Below are 17594 nucleotides of genomic sequence, written 5' to 3'. Positions count from 1 at the left end.
TTCCCAGGTATGCTGAGATTGTCCACTCAACCTTACCAGATGGCATGAAGATAAATTTTTAAATATGTATATTTAAAGGGGATCAAGAAAGAAGGACCAGTGAAGAAAACAGAAAGGAGTCAAGAAAGGAAAAAATGGTGCCATTTGGAGAATGCTTCAGAGAATGGTTAAGAGTCAAAGCCGGCCGGGCGCGGTGGCTCACGCTTGTAATCCCAGCACTTTGGGAGGCCGAGGCGGGCGGATCACGAGGTCAGGAGATCGAGACCACGGTGAAACCCCGTCTCTACTAAAAATACAAAAAATTAGCCGGGCGTGGTGGCGGGCGCCTGTAGTCCCAGCTACTCGGAGAGGCTGAGGCAGGAGAATGGCGTGAACCCGGGAGGCGGAGCTTGCAGTGAGCCGAGATTGCGCCACTGCACTCCAGCCTGGGCGACAGAGCAAGACTCCGTCTCAAAAAAAAAAAAAAAAAAAAGAGTCAAAGCCATTGAATGGCTAAATTAAGACTGTGAAAAACGATCAGGAGCAGTAGCTGATGCCTGTAATCCCAGCACTTTGGGAGGCCGAAGCAGGTGGATGGCTTGACCTCAGGAGTTTGAGACCAGCCTGTGCAACGTGGTAAAATCCCGTCCCTACAAAAAATACAAAAATTAACCAGGCATGCTGGCTTGCTCCTGTAGTCCCAGCTACTTGCGGGGCTGAGCTGAAAGGATCACTTGAGCCCAGGAGGCGGAGGGTGCAGTGAGCTGAGATTGAGCCATGGCACCTGGGCAACAGAGTGAGACAGACAAAGAAAAAAAAGACTATGAAAAGGATCACAGAAATTAATTTGGCATTGATGACTAAAATGAGAGTGGTAGAGGGGGAGGGAACAGACACTGAAGACTGAGGAGTGAAGGTAAGTTTAAAAAACACTGAAAACAAAAAGTATGGGAAATACAGGTGATAAAGGGAAGAACTAAAAACTGAGCAGCAGCTATAGGGAGAGGCAATGTTGAGGGAAAGTTTTTTAGAAATGAAAATGACAAGTATATTTACAGAGAGACATAAAGGAGCCAATAGAAGAAAAAAGTCTGAAAATACATAAAAAAGAAACAATTTTTTCTGGAACAAAGCCCATAAAATTGCTAGAGACATGGTATTGAAAAAGCACAACTGGGCTGGGCATGGTGGCTCTTGCCTGTAATGCCAGCACTTTGGGAGGCCGAAGCGGGCGGATCACCTGAGGTAAGGAGTTCAAGAACAGCCTGGCCAACATAGTGAAACCTCGTCTCTACTAAAACTACAAAAATTAGCCGGGCGTGGTGGCAGGTGCCTGTAATCCCAGCTACTCGGGAGGCCAAGGTAGGAGAATCACTTGAACCCAGGAGGAGGAGGTTGCAGTGAGCCCAGATCGTGCCATCGCACTCCAGCCTGGGGAACAAGAGTGAGACTTCGTCTCAATAATAATAATAATAATTAGCTGGGTGTGGTAGCACACATCCCAGCTACTTGACTTGGGAGGCTGAGGCAGGAGAATTGCTTGAATCTGGGATGCGGAGGTTGCAGTGAGCTGAGATGGAACCACTGTACCCCAGCCTGGGTGACACAGCGAGGCTCTATCTCAAAAAAAAAAAAAAAAAAAAAAAAAAAAAAGCATAGTGGATCTGCTGAAAATCTAATTCCAATAAATAACCAGTCATTTGTGCAAATATGTGGCTATAAGATTATTCATCACAATATTTATTTTTAAAATTTTCTTGAAAATAGCAACAGGGGGCTGGGCACGGTGGCTCATGCCTGTAATCCCAGCACTTTGGGAGGCCGAGGTGGGTGGATCACGAGGTCAGGAGATCAAGACCATCCTGGCTAACACGGTGAAACCCCGTCTCTACTGAAAATACAAAAAATTAGTCAAGCGTGGTGATGGGCGCCTGTAGTCCCAGCTACTCTGGAGGCTGAGGCAGGAGAATGGCGTGAACCCGGAAGGTGGAGATTGCAGTGAGCCGAAATTATGCCACTGCACTCCAGCCTGGGCAACAGAGCAAGACTCCATCTCTAAAAAAAAAAAAAACCAAAAAGGAGTACAGACTATCAACATGACTTACCAACTGATGATGTTAACCTGATCCCTGGCTGAGGTAGTGCTTGCCAGGATTCTCCACCTGGGTGAAGAAAGCAGTACTTCTCCCCACCCTTCCACACTGTACTCTGTGAAAACAAGTCATTAAGCTCATCATCCACCCCTAAGTGGTGGAGGGGTTAAGCTCCACCTCCTCAAGGGGGGAGAATCTACATAAACTGGCAGGTTGATTTTTATTTATTCATTTATAGCTAACATAACTACTATAAAAACAGACCAACTAGTTGAAGCTCAGGAATTTCAGGGGAAAGAAAAGAAATCAATTATTAATGTCTTAGTTCTCAGAATATCTAATGAAATAAATTCAATTTATTTATTGTTGGAAAATAACTACAACCTGATTGGAAGCACCTGAGGGTTAAAGACCTCTTACATATCTTTGTATCTTTCAGGTGGTCCAGCATATAGCAGAAGTCACGGAATATGGAGGCTTGAATATTACAGGAGCTTCATAAACGTTTGCTGAAACCCAAACTCTAAGAGATTTTTAGATTTAGCTTGTTATTTCAAAACTAGACTGAGTAGTAAGTAGTAACTGGACATTCGTCTTATTAATGTAGTAGTTACTAAGACAGCAGTTCCCTCTCATATAAGTCAAAACAGTGCTAATTTCCAAGATGCCCACTCTTCTGTTACATCACTAAAAAGAGTTGGAAAGCTTTCTTTGTACCATTTATTAGAGTAAATGTATATGCAATCTAAGAGGAAGAACAAAGCAGAACTCTTGTTGCAAAAGAAAATTAGAAAGCCTGACAGAAACAAAATGGACTATGTAGATATGAAATTGGTTAAAGGTTGGGTGCGGTGGCTCACTCCTATGATCCCAACACATTGGGAGGCTGAGGTGGACGGATCACTTGAGCTTATAAGGTCAAGATCAGCCTGGGCAACATGGTGAAACCTCATCTCTAGAAAAATACAAAAAACAGCCACGCCTATAGTCCCAGCTACTCAGGAGGACTGGGAGGACGGCTTGAGCCCAGGACATGGACGTTGTAGTGAACCGATATCATGCCACTGCACTCCAGCCTGGGTGACAGATCCAGGCCTTGTCTTAAAAATAAATTAATAGGCCAAGCACGGTGGCTCATGCCTGTAATCCCAGCCCTTTTGGGAGGCCAAGGCAGTAGGATCACCTGAGGTCGGGAGTTCAAGAGCAGCCTGACCAACATGGAGAAACCCTGTCTCTACTAAAAATACAAAATTAGCTGGATGTGGTGGCACATGCCTGTAATCCCAGCTACTTGGGAGGCTGAGGCAGGAGAATTGCTTGAACCTGGGAGGCAGAGGTTGCGGTGAGCCGAGATCACACCATTGCACTCCAGCCTGGGCAACAAGAGCAAAATTCCATCTCAAAAAAAAAAAAAAAACATAATTAATTAATAAACTGGTTACAAATATATCTTAATACCCCAGTCTTCTTTTTTTTTTTGAGACAGGGTCTTCGGTCTTCTGTTGCGGAGGATGGAGTGCAGTGGTAGTGCAATCACTGCAGCCTTGACCTTTTTTTTTTTTTTTTTTTTAGACGGAGTCTTGCTCTTTCCCCCAGGCTGGGGTGCAGTGGCGCGATCTTGGCTCACTGCAAGCTCCGCCTCCTGGGTTCATGCCATTCTCCTGCCTCAGCCTCCCGAGTAGCTGGGACTACAGGCGCCCGCCAACACGCCCGGCCAATTTTTTGTATTTTTAGTAGAGACGGGGTTTCACTGTGTTAGCCAGGATAGTCTCGATCCCCTGACCTTGTGATCCGCCCGCCTCGGCCTCCCAAAGTGCTGGGATTACAGGCTTGAGCCACCGCGCCCGGCTGCAGCCTTGACCTTGAGGGCCCAAGTGATACTCCCATCTCAGCCTCCTAAGGAGCTGGGACTACAGGCACGTACCACCACACCCAGATTGTTTTTAATTTTTGTAGAGATGGGCTTTCATTATGTTGTGCAGGCTGGTTTTAAACTCCTGGGCTCAAGCAATCCTCCCATCTTGGCCTCCCAAAGTGCTGAGATTACAGGCATGAGCCACTGTGCCCAGCCAGAGTCTCTTTCTAATATGTCACAATGTGGCATTCAAGTGTTTATGAAAACATGTTTTTCTGGATTAAAGTCACTAGTAGAAAATACCTACAGTCCAGAAGAAATAAAAGAGGCTAACCTTAAACATATTTCTATTACAGATATAGTTTTATGGGCTTACAGGAAAACTCTCTCCTCAGCACTTAAATGGATACATCCATTTCCATAGAGGTCTTACAGAAATTATGAATTATAAGCATGTAACAAAGTTTACAATTTGACTTTCAAAAACCAAATGTTCTTAACCTGAAGTTTATGAATGAATTTGACAGCAGTTCATGAACCCTGTGAAAACTATGCAATACTTTTTTTTTTTTTTTTTGAGATGAAGTTTCGCTCTTGTTGCCCAGGCTGGAGTACAATGGCGTGATCTCGGCTCACCACAACCTCCACCTCCCAGGTTCAAGCGATTCTCCTGCCTCAGCCTTCCCTTGTAGCTGGGATTATAGGCATGTGCCACCATGCCCGGCTAATTTTGTATTTTTAGTAGAGACGGGGTTTCTCCATGTTGGTCAGGCTGGTTTCGAACTCCTGACCTCAGGTGATCCACCTGCCTAGGCCTCCCAAAGTGCTGGGATTACAGGTGTGAGCCACTGCATCTGGCCACAATACTTTGTTAATATGCATGTTTTTCTGGGAAGAGTTTCTCCACTCATTCTTCCCATAGATATTTATTGAATACCTCTTATGAGCCAAGGGCTAGTTCTAGTTGCTGGACAAAACCAATAAGGAAGCTGGGCATGGTGGCTTACGCCTGTAATCCCAGCACATCGAGAAGCCAAGGAAGGAGGATCTCTTGCGCTCAGGAGTTCAATCAAGACCAACATGGGCAATATGGTGAGACCCCATCTCTCTTTTTTTCTTTCTCATTGAACTTTTTTAATGGGTCTCAAAATTCTGTGACAAATTTTGGGTCAAGTTGTTCCCATTAAAAAGTACTGATTTTAATAACTTAAAACTGCCACATGCAAAAAAGAAAATCAAAGTGGTCTATAAAACATTCCTTCCTTCTGAAGGTGTTTTTTTTTTTTTTCTTTTTTTGAGATGGAGTCTCGCTTTGTCACCCAGGCTGGAGTGCAGTGGCACAATCTCGGCTCACTGCAACCTCCGCCTCCCAGGTTCGAACGATTCTCCTGCCTCAGTCTCCCGAGTAGCTGGAAATACAGGCGCGCGCCACCATGCCCGGCTAATTTTTTTTTTGTATTTTTAGTAGAAACAGGGTTTCACCATGTTAGCCAGGATGGTCTCCATCTCCTGACCTCGTGATCTGCCTGCCTCAGCCTCCCAAAGTGCTGGGATTACAGGCATGAGCCATCGCGCCCGGCCAGGGGTTAGGTTTTAACATATGATTTGGCCGGGTTGCAGGGGTGGGGACATAAACTTTGAGTCTACTGCAATGAGAGAAGAGCATTCTAGGCAGAGTGAACAGCAAATAAAACCCTGAGGTAGAGGGTTATTTCTGGTGTAAAGAACAAGGAAGGCTGGGCACAGTGGCTCATGCCTGTAATCCCAGCACTTTTGGAGGCTGAGGTGGGTGGATGACTTGAGGTCAAGAGTTCAAAACCAGTCTGACCAACATGGTGAAATCCCGTCTCTACTAACAATACAAAAATCAGCTGGGCATGGAGGTGAGCACCTGTAATACCAGCTACTTGGGAGGCTGAGGTGAGAGGATTGCTTGAACCTAGGAGGCAGAGGTTGCAGTGAGCCAAGATCGCGCCACTGCACTCCAGCCTGGGAGACAGAGTGAGACAAGGAGGCCAGTATGGTTGAAGCCAGGTGAGAAAGGGAGAGGTTGAGGCCAGATATTACAGGGTATTTATTAATAAGTCTTCTGAGGATATCAGCATTTACTGAGTGTAACAGGAAGCCACTGTAGCACTCTGCCCATAAGTGACATGATGCAACGTGCATTTTCACAGGCTTATACCAGCTGCTGTATGGAAAATGGACTGAAGAGAGGCAAGGGAGAAAGCAGGGAGACCAGATGGGAGGCATCTACAATAATCTAAGAGAGCTACCCTGGACCAGGGTGATAGCAATGGAGACTGACAGAATTGGTCAGACTTTGGATATCTTTTTGAAGGTAGAATCAAAACCATTTGTTGACGGCTTGTATGAGGGATAGAAAGGAATCAAGCATAACTCCAAGGTTTTTGATTTGAGCAAAAGAAGGAAAGAACAGAATGGCCACTTACTGAGATTGAAGACTGTGAGAAGAACAAACTTAAAAGGAAAGACTGGGACAGGCACTGTGGCTCATGCCTGTAATCCCAGCACTTTGAGAAGCCGAGGCAGGAGGATCGCTTGAGCCCAGGAGTTCAATACCAGCCTAGGCAACATAGTGAGACCTTATCTCCACAAAAATAATTAGGTCAGACGCAGTGGCTCACACCTGTAATTCCAGCACTTTAGGAGACCAAGGAGGGTGGATCTCCTGAGGTCAGGAGTTCAAGGCCAGCCTGACCAACATGGTGAAACCCTGTCTCTACTAAAAATACAAAAATTAGCTGGGCATGGTGGCACATGCCTATAATCCCAGCTACTTGGGAGGCCGAGGCAGGAGAATCGCTTGAACCCAGAAGGCAGACGTTGCAGTGAGCAGAGATCGTGCCACCGCACTCCAGCCTGGGTGACAGAGTGAGACTCCATCTCAAAAAAAAAAAAAAAAAAAAAAAGAATTAGCAATATTAAATCTCAAGAATAAGGAAATCCACAGAGTCAGAAAGTAGATTAACAGTTGCCAGAGAATTGAGGGGAGGGAAGAATGGTGAATGACTGCTAACAGATATGGGGTTTCTCTTTGGGGTAATAAAAATGTTCTGGAATTAGATAGTGGAGATAGCTGTACAACCTTGTGCATACACTAAAACCCACCTTAAAATGGTGAATTTTATGGAGACAGAGGATGAAAAGCCAGTGAGAGTGAGTATGCGGTGTAATAGAAGACAAATTAAAAAAGTATTTCAAGGAGAGAGTAATCAATTATGTCAAAAGCTGTTGTGAAAGCATGTTAAGAGGAGGATGGAGAAGTGACCACTGAATTTAACAATGTGGAAAATATCTGGTGAACTTGACTAGAAAAGCTTCCGTAGAGCCGTGAAATAAAAAGGTACCTGGCTTAAGAACCATGGAGCCAGAAATTAAGGCTTTTAAGTTAAACTGATCACTGAATTCGAAGGGGTGACTGAGCCACTTTTAGTACATGTTGCTTCAAATCTTAAAGCGTGGGCATTAAACTCTCTGTGCCTGAGTGCCCATCTGTAAGAAGGGGGTTACATCACTACCTGTCTACCTCACAGATAAACATAATGCAAGTCTTTCGTCTATTGAATATGGCCTCCAGAGGAATGATCTATATTTTATTTACCTTTCTATCTTCCATAGCACCTGGCAAAGAGCTAAGTTGTTGAATTAAGGTAACATATGGGCACAACTTAAATCATAAAGCAGTACACAAATGTAAGATATCATGAAATCAAGTATTCATGAGGTCAAGCATTTCTATCTCATCCTCCGTTGAAATATGTTCAAATAACAGGACAAAATTTTCATAACAAAAGGCTTTCCAGAATGTCCTTCCATACATCTTGAAGGGCAAGCTACCAATGAGGAACACGTCAAAAAGCTCACTGCCCCCTCCGGTTAAGTTATGATGATATGGTTACAGGAGATAATAAATCAGTTGATTGGAGAAAACAGGTAAAAATAGTTCTTTGAGGCTGGGCATGGTGGCTCACACCTGTAATCCCAGCACTGTGGGAGGCCGAGCAGGACAGTTCACCTGAAGTCAGCACTTCGGGACCAGCCTGACCAACATGACAAAACCCCATCTCTACTAAAAATACAAAAATTAGCTGGGCATGGTGGCACATGCCTGCAATCCCAGCTACTCAGGAGGCTAAAGCAGGAGAATCGCTTGAACCCGGGAGGCAGAGGTTGCAGTGAGCAGAGATCCCACCACTGCACTCCAGCCTGAGCAACAGAGGGGGACTCTGTCTCCAAAAAAAAAAAAAAAAAAAAAAAAAAAAAAGTTCTTTGAAATAAAAAAAAAATTTAAAATCACAAGAGTGGACCACTTGCTGATAAGCTCACTGTCTCCTCTGGTTAGGTTACGATGATACGGTTATAGGAGATAATAAATCAGTTGATTGGAGAAAACAGGTAAGAATAGTTCTTTGAAATTAAAAAAAAAATCACAAGAGCAGGCCACTTGCTGATAACCTTCTCCCATACGTAAAATGGAAATGCAAACCCTGTTACAGTAGAGAGATTTTCTGAGGTTGCAATATCACAGAGTAACATGTCTTACAAAACTCACAGATGCCCAGAAGACTTCAATGATGCAATCACAAGCAATACTGATTACAGCTAAACTTATTATTATTATTATTATTATTTTTGAGACGGAGTTCTGCTCTTGGTGCCCAGGCTGGAATGCAATGGCACGATCTCGGCTCACCGCAACCTCTGCCTCCTGGGTTCAAGCGATTCTCCTGCCTCAGCCTCCCTAGTAGCTGGGATTACAGGCACGTGCCACCACGCCCAGCTAATTTTGTGTTTTTAGTAGAGATGGGGTTTCTCCATGTTGGTCAGGCTGGTCTTGAACTCCCGACCTCAGGTGATCCGCCCACCTCGACCTCCCAAAGTGCTGGGATTACAGGCATGAGCCACCGCGCCCGGCCAGCTAAACTTATTTAACACACATACTTCTTTCAAAACATCTACAACATACCCTATGATCCAAAATAACTCTAAAACTAGTAGCTGTCATAAATGAACAGAATAGAAGGTTAAGTCAGTTTTCTGGGCAACTTCTGAATAAGTTAATTATATGAACAAAATATCGACCTGCTAATTTTTGTCTAAAAAGTTTTACTATGAGTGCTTACTTCAGAAAATTAGAACAATACAGAGAGGATTAGCTAAATTAAGAGAAAAAGTTTTACTACAAAACTGAATTTTTCACAAGTCTGTATACTTTAGGAGGCTAAATTCATCATCAACAATAAAGTTAACACAAACTATAAGCTAAGTGCACACAACAAATATGCACATTTATATCAGAAAACCTACTTAATGAAGGCTTTGTAATTCCGTTTAGAATTACAAAAATGGTAAATTCTAGGATTATGGGTAAAGAGAAGTGTCTCTCTGCACAACATACTCTTGGCTCAAACAAAACTGGAAAGCTCAACTTTCCCTTTTCCCTTCAACAACACGTCACCAGTTCCTTCATTACCAAACTTCATTTTACAAGGCTTGAAACATGCACAGGACTACACAGGTAACTCCTATATCGGGATAAATACATTATTTCCTCACAGGAGAATTTGATAAAAGCAGTAATATTGGTTTTTATTTTCAGCCCATCTTTAAAACACCAAGAATAAAAACACTGAAATTCTTACCAGCCACTTAATAACCCCTTAGAAATGACAATTTAGGGTAAAGGTGCACCTACTAAATGTATGTAGACTCGTTGTTTAATTTGACCAGAGTGGTTCCATTACTTGTGAATTTGACAATAAACAAAAACAGCATTAAAAAAAACTTCTTGGCCGGGTGCGGTGGCTCAGGCCTGTAATCCCAGCACTTTGGGAGGCCGAGGTGGGCGGATCACAAGGTCAGGAGATCAAGACCATCCTGGCTAACAAGGTGAAACCTCGTCTCTACTAAAAATACAAAAAATTAGCCAGGTGTGGTGGTGGCCGCCCGCAGTCCCAGCTACTCGGGAGGCTGAGGCAGGAGAATGGCGTGAACCCGGGAGGCGGAGCTTGCAGTGAGCCGAGAGCCCACCACTGCACTCCTGCCTGGGCGACAGAGCAAGACTCCGCCTCAAAAACAAACAAACAAAAAAAACCACTTCTTATTCTTGGAGAATAAAAACAATCCAAGTCAGCAGGCATTTGCAGGCCATGTTGACATGACCATTCTTGCTGTCTCCTGTATGCTCGCTTCCGTGCCGAAAGGGGTTTCCTAACGTATCATAACAACACTTATTAGTCAGAATCTGCGTAAGTATTTAAGCATAGTGATTCATGCCAAGCCTTCTGGGAAACATCTTGGCTCCTCCCTCTACCTCTTTAACAGACCACCTTAGTGGAAGCGGGTGGCAGCTTTATGACATTAACATGAAGGGCCACAAACTGAAACAACTGACTCCCATGTGGGAAGGGAAAAAAGGCATAACAATAGTCATTGATTGTGAGGAAGACAGATTTCTCATTTGTACTTGAACTGCTAAGTTGTATCTATTAATATGTGCAAGTAGTTTGTAACCTATAAATGGATTTGTCAAACATTAGGTATTATTATTTAACAAAGGTCAGGATTTAAGGGTACAAAGCAAATGTGTCTAGGTCACATTGTTGATCTATATGTCATTTCTTCGCATTAACGGTACAGTTATTTACTACGGGCAAGACACTGTGTTAAGCCCTATAAATGCGTTTACTTTTTTTTTTTCTAGATGGAGTCTCACCCTGTTGCTCAGGCTGGAGTGCAATGGCGCTATCCTGGCTCACTGCAACCTCCAGCTCCTGGGTTCAAGCGATTCTCCTGCCTCAGCCTCCTGAGTAGCTGGGATTACAGGCGTGCACAACCACACCCAGCTAATTTTTTGTATCTTTAATAGAGGCAGGGTTTCACCATGTTGGCCAGGCTGGTCTCGAACTCCTGACCTCAGGAGATCGCCTGCCTTGGCCTCCCAAAGTGGTGTGATTACAGGCGTGGGCCACCGCACCCAGCCAAATTGTGTTTAATTTTTCATACCAACTCCAAGGTAGATACTATTATCCCAATTTTCAAGTTAAGGAAACTGAGGCTCAGGACTTGCACAAGATCACATAATTATTAAGAGACAGGGCCAGGATTGAAATCTAGGCATTCCTGGAGCTCAAGTCTGTGTTTTAACACATTACACTGCCACTGATAATCTGACACGAATGTAACACTCAGATGATGTCAGTGTTGGACAGGGGGCCACATTCCTTTTTATTTAAGGGTTAACTCAAAACACAAATTACATACTCACATTTGATTAATATGTTAGAACAAAGTGTGAAAATGAAGCCATAAAAAGTACACAGAACAACTAAGTTTCATGAGTGAGGAAAGAAATATTTAAAGCGGCCAGGCGCGGTGGCTCACGCTTGTAATCCCAGCACTTTGGGAGGCCTAGGCAGGCGGATCACAAGGTCAGGAGATCGAGACCACGGTGAAACCCCATCTCTACTAAAAAAAAAAAAAATACAAAAAATTAGCCGGGCGTGGTGGTGGACGCCTGTAGTCCCAGCTACTCGGGAGGCTGAGGCAGGAGAATGGCGTGAACCCGGGAGGCGGAGCTTGCAGTGAGCCGAGATTGTGCCACTGCACTCCAGTCTGGGAGACAGAGCAAGACTCCGTCTCAAAAAAAAAAAAAAAAAAAAAAAGAAATATTTAAAGCAAAACCTTTTTCAAAAAATTGCCCAAGCCGTTTGTGCTTTGAGCTAATTGCTATGAACAAACATATAAAATGTAGTTTTATTTTGGCATCATGATTTCCTTTTTTCCTTTTCTTAAGATAAGTTCTGGCTCAGTCACTCAGGCTGGAGTGCAATGGCACAATCTCAGCTCACTGCAACCTCTGTCCCCAGCTCAAGCCATCCTCCCACCTCAGTCTCCTAAGTGGCTGGGACCACAGGTGCACATCACCATGCCCAGCTAATTCTTGCTTTTTTGTCTTTTTGTAGAGATGGGGTTTCACCATTATTGTCCAGGCTGGTCTCAAACTCGTGAGCTCAAGCAAAGCCACCCACCTCAGCCTCCCAAAGTGCTGGGATTACAGGTGTGAGCCCCACCACACTCAGCCAACTTTCATAACAATAAAAAAGCAGTCTCTAGCAAGTTATAGAATGTTTTCTTTTTTTTTTTTTTTTTTGAGATGGAGTCTCGCTCTGTCCCCCAGGTCAGAGTGCAGTGGCACAATCTCGGCTCGCTGCAAGCTCCTCTTCCCAGGTTCACGCCATTCTCCTGCCTCAGCCTCCAGAGTAGCTGGGACTACAGGCGCCCGCCACCACACCCGGCTAATTTCTTGTATTTTTAGTAGAGATGGGGTTTCACCATGTTAGCCAGGATGGTCTCGATCTCCTGACCTCGTGATCCGCCTGCCTTGGCCTCCCAAAGTGTTGGCATTACAGGCATGAGCCACTGTGCTCGGCCAAGTTATAGAATTTCAACATCGTGTCATCAGTAAACTATTAAAGTACTTTTAAAGTTCAGATGATAGACATGTCTCTATACTTGAGGTCTAATAAAGGCAACTCTTGCTCTGAAATGAACACTGAATATTTCAGTCTCTTTTACCTCAACCTAAAATTTCTGCCTCTGAAATCTTCAGTTTCCTTCAAAGGCAGAAATCTGGGAAACCATCCTGACCCCTGATCCCCATCTCTAAGCATACTACATTGCTGGCTGCATTAGAACCTAAGGCGCTAAAGTACAGAGTGCCATCACTCACTCTCTACCTGTATGTAGTAACTAATACTTATAAAATTCATTACTGGACAAGTCGGTCAAGACAAAATTGTTTTCTGTAGGACACCAAGCAATCACTTACTTTTCTTTAACTAAAACCAAGACGACTCTCCAAAACCAAGAGGAGCTTGGTGAAAGAACATGAAGCTGGAGGATGACAGCAATACGTGCAGATTTTTTTTTTTTTTTTCACAATTAAGGTAATTTTTTTAGCATCTACATTTTAAATAAGTTAAATTTTGGAATAACAAACTTCATCTTATTTTCATGGTGCAAAACCCTGAGACACTTCCTTTGTGACATGACTAAAACATCCTGCCAGGAGGAAAGGATTCTGCAATAAAAATGATTACTACACATTGCAGTACCTTTTTTTTTTTTTTTTTTTTTTTTTGAGATGGAGTCTTGCTCGGTCGCCTAGGCTAGAGTGCAATGGTGTGATCTCAGCTCACTGCAACCTCCGCCTCCCAGGTTCAAGCGATCCTGTCTCAGCCTCCCGAGTAGCTGAGACTACAGGTGCCCGCCACTGTGCCTGGCTAATTTTTGTATTTTTTTAGTAGAGACAGGGTTCCACTATGTTGGTCAGGCTGGTCTCTAACTCCTGACCTCAGGTGATCCACCCACCTCAGCCTCCCAAAGTGCTGGGATTACAGGCGTCAGCCAGCGTGCCCGGCCCCACGCTGCAGTATCTTAAGGTAAACTTTTATGTTCAAGTAGTGACCCGAAAAATGAGGATCTTGCAATGGGCCCACCAAAACTGTATTAGTGGTTTTTAGACAATATGAATGCACATTTGCAATGGATAAGCATTTAAGATAAAAGTCTCTCGGCCGGGCTCCGTGTGGCTCATGCCTGTAATCCCAACACCTTGGGAGACCGAGGCAGGCGGATCACTTGAGGTCAGGAGTTTAAGACCAGCCTGGCCAACATGGCAAAACCCCGTATCTACTAAAAGTACAAAAATTATCTGGGCGTGGTGGTGCATGTCTGTAATCCCACCTACTCAGGAGGCTAAGGTGGGAGAATGGCTTGAGCCCAGGAGATAGAGGTTTCAGTGAGCCAAGATCACACCACTGCACTCCAGCCTCGGCTACAGAGCGAGACTCCAAAAAGAGTCTGTCTTTAGTTTATTTCTCAAGTGTGCCTTTCTAGCTCGTAAATTTGATAATTTATTCAACAAATACTTACCAAGTACTACTATATATCACTGTTTTAAGTGCTAATAGTGATAAGTGTCTACAGCACATCTAAGAAATACAAATCTAAAAAATAATGGGTAAAGCTGGTCACGGTGGCTCACACCTGTAATCCCAGCACTTTGGGAGGCCGAGGAGGGCAGATCTCATGAGGCCAGGAGTTTGAGACCAGCCTGGCCAACATGGCAAAACCCCATCTCTACCAAAGATATAAAAATTAACCAGGTGTGGGCCGGGTGTGGTGGCTCATGCCTGTATTCCCAGCGTTTTGGGAGGCCGAGGAGGGCGGATCAGGAGGTCAGGAGATCGAGACCATTCTGGCTAACACTGTGAAACCCTGTCTGTATTAAAAATACAAAAAATTAGCCGGGCGTGGTGGCGGGCGCCTGTAGTCCCAGCTACCGGGAGGCTGAGGCAGAAGAATGGCATGAACCCGGGAGACGGAGGTTGCAGTGAGCTGAGATCGCACCACTGCACTCCAGCCTGGGTGACAGAGCAAGACTCTGTCTCAAAACAAACAAACAAACAAACAAAACAAAAGAAAATTAACCAGGTGTGGTGGCACACGCCTGTAATCCCAGCTACTCGGGTGGCTGAAGCATGAGAATCATTTGAACCCTGGAGGTGGATGGAGGTTGCAGTGAGCCAAGATGGCTCCACTGCACTCCAGACTGTGACAGAGCAAGATCTTGTCTCAAAAAAAAAAGAAAAGAAAAGACAAAGAAATAACGAGTGGAAACTGTGGCATTTAATATTATTCGGAAAAATGTAATGCAAACTCATGTACTTGGAACAGCACTTCATGATATAAATTCTACTACTTTTGGCAAAACACATAATTTCAGTACCTTTTCCATTATCATAAAGAGGAGTGCAAAAATTACACAATAAATAGATAAAAATTGTGACAAGGGTAGATGACAAAAAAAGATAAGCCAAACAGAAATACGTTATGTCATTAAATTCGTATTGCCAATTTAGGTGCCGGTTAGGTTGTGGTATGACTGTGTGTCTGTGAACAAAATACTCTTTATTTCATTGGCCTACTAGGCCAGTTCTTCCATAAGTGCATTAAAAGAACGAAAAAGTTGAATCTCAAATGATTTCACCATTTAGTTATAAATAAACTAGGATTAAATTTTCAAATCTGCTAACTAGAATGACTCTTCAACACTTAACATCTGTCTTATCTTGAGCTTACAGAGCCAAATTTCTAAAACTTAGGTCTGAATCAAAAACGAAAAATCAAGAAAATCCAAAAGGTACGCACAAAAGGGCCTACCAAACAGTAAGCAATGACAGGTGATTAATGCAAAAATATCAAATTGCTAAGTTATAAGGAAGTCGCTGCTCATCTGGACCTTAGCCCAGAACACAAAAATTTGGAGAAACGGCTGGTGGTTTAAAGGGGACAGGGTTCTAAATTTGCTGCCTCATTCTTTTATCTGCAAAAGCTTCCTGACACTGCCTGTTTCTACTGAAATGGCCATAACCACACTGAAAAATCCAACAGGGCTCCAAAGCTCTCAGACAGGTGAAAATTCACTGTTAGAAAAACACGTAGAGAATAATACATCTAAGGCTAAGATCAGAAATTTTTTCTTTACAACCCAAGATTCTGCCAAAGGAGACAACAAAGCATTAAAAAAAAATTATCAAAATCCTTCAATATAACTAGAGAGCAAAATTATCTCTACTCTCCCGAATTTACGGCCCTTCCTTTAACAAAACGCATTTTTTTTTCCCTTCAAAGACTCCGTTCCTTTAAGAACTACCACCTGCCCATGGTGGTTTTTTTTCCCCCCTTAAGAAGGCATCTGCACTGCAGATTTCTACATAAGGGGAGCTTGCCAGGCAGCTCCCACCAGCAGGCAGACGCGTATACAATGGAAACTAAAGGAGGTCTGCAGCTTCGCTCTTAGTCTTTCAGAGAGATGGGAGAAGGGGACTCAACCAGCCGTTGCTTTGTCTGAATGTTCTCCCCCTCCCCCTTTCTGCAGTAAACACCCCCCTTTGTTATACTTCGATCAATAGTAGCCCATAGAAAAGATGAAATCAAAACACGTTGATAGCTTAGCATGACTCTATTTTCTAGAATATAAGCGACTGATTGCGTGTCCCCACCCCCACGCAGCGCCAGGGAAGAGCAGGCTGTTGCAGATGCAGCCACGGATCCATCTTGGACCATCAGCAGCTCCCTCCCAAATCTTCCCTGAGCTATTCTCATCACGCCTCCTTCTACCTCGGAGCCTCAGAAAAATCCGGCATTCATGGAGTCCAGCCGAAAACAGTAAAAACAAAACAAATAAACAAACAAAAAAACGGGCTACAATGCTTCCATTAAACTTCCTCATCTTCCCCGTGGGCAGCCAAAAATATTTTGGAGGACTATCATGAATGCTTGATTATGTCAACACCTGTCTGCAAACCTGCAATGCAACCCTTTCACCACCATCCCCTCAAAAATCGTAACGAATTGTTTCTCCCACCACCCACCTGCCCGTATCCTCTCAATCTCTCTAATCCTCCACTAAATCACCCAGGTTCACCATATGCATCGAGCAACTCTCCATTTTATCCCACGAGCTGGTATTTTTCCCCACCTGCCCAGTCTTGGCGTTAACGCCCACTGGACTATCTCCCCGCCCCCAACCTGTTTTCCTCACACCCCGCTATTTCCTCACCGCCTGCACAACCTTACGTTCCCCTTCCCCTTTTGCCCATTTTCCAATGGCTCGTCCCAGGGGGGCTGAAGCCCTCAGTAGTCGAGGGTAATTCGCCCTCCTCCCGCCTCGCCTCCTAATCCCCCCAGCCCCCAGGCCCCCGCTCGCCCTCTTTCCCAGAGCGGGGGCTCCCCGCGCGCCTTACCCGCACAGGAGGAACTGCAGCTCTTCGTCCCCAGGGCCGGGCAGGCTCCTGGGCTCCCGCCGCCGCCGGGCGCGGACGGCTCTGCTCCGGAGGACGACGAGGAGATGGAAGGGGACTGAGTGGCCGCCGACGGCTCCGCCATGGCTACGCGAGCGAGGATGGGAGAAGGGTGAAAAGAGATACGGGGCGGGTGAGAGGGAGGGGAAATAGAATAATCCGGCAACTGGCTCGCCCAAGTCCCTTTACTCCGCCTGCTCCGAGGACAGACTCCGACAGACTGACTGACTCAGCCGAGCGCAGCGAGAGGGCGGGAGCGCGAGCGCGCATGCGCACAAAGGGCTCCGAGCTGGTGCCAAAGCGCACAGCGGCACAGGGCGCAGGCGCAAGAACCGCTGCTCCGCGCTCTTGCAGGGAAGGAGGGGCAAAGCCGGCCTCACGCGGCGCCTCGCGCGCCGAGGGTTGGGGAGCGTCCCTTGGGGACCAGACGCAAAGGGCGTACCCAAGCCCCAATCCCCGCCCACGACTGCGGCCGAATCGGGGAGCTGCGGGGGTAGTATTCCCTCCTACCTCTTTATGTGAATGTTTTAGGGTTGGCAGATTATGTATTTTAACGGTAGAAATTTCTTTGGGCTTCCATTATGGAAACTCTCTTTCCCATACATTCCAGAGCCTATATCTTTTGTTTGATGCATTCCCACCTGTGACTCCAATAAAAAGTGAAAACCAGAGTGTAGACTAGGCCCACTCTGCAAGGTGCTTTGTGAATCTCTCTGGCTGTGTCGTAATATCTCCTCACCGAGAGGCAGAGATGGCACGGCCCCCCATTTGGTA

The 17594-nt window shown here is 45.0% G+C and overlaps 1 protein-coding gene across 5 annotated transcripts in view; it reads right to left on the bottom strand.

Moving 5' to 3' along the window:
* The window catches only part of RTN3 (reticulon 3), an 84074-nt gene extending 66855 nt beyond the window's left edge, over positions 1–17219 (bottom strand). Inside the window, exon 1 of one of the 5 annotated variants that reach the window (XM_055296745.2) lies at positions 16764–17219. In XM_055296745.2, the coding sequence (XP_055152720.1) occupies positions 16764–16905 (142 nt within the window). In that variant the 5' untranslated portion in view covers positions 16906–17219. The remainder of the gene's footprint in view (positions 1–16763) is intronic. The other 4 variants (XM_063642398.1, XM_055296437.2, XM_055296612.2 and 1 more) reach the window with 4 other exon arrangements.
* Positions 17220–17594: the final 375 nt, after the last annotated feature.

The sequence above is a fragment of the Symphalangus syndactylus genome, chromosome 1 (assembly GCF_028878055.3).
Source record: "Symphalangus syndactylus isolate Jambi chromosome 1, NHGRI_mSymSyn1-v2.1_pri, whole genome shotgun sequence".
Lineage (NCBI taxonomy): Eukaryota > Metazoa > Chordata > Mammalia > Primates > Hylobatidae > Symphalangus > Symphalangus syndactylus.
Note: the sequence above shows the minus strand (reverse complement) of the source record. Positions and strands in the feature narration are given on the sequence as shown.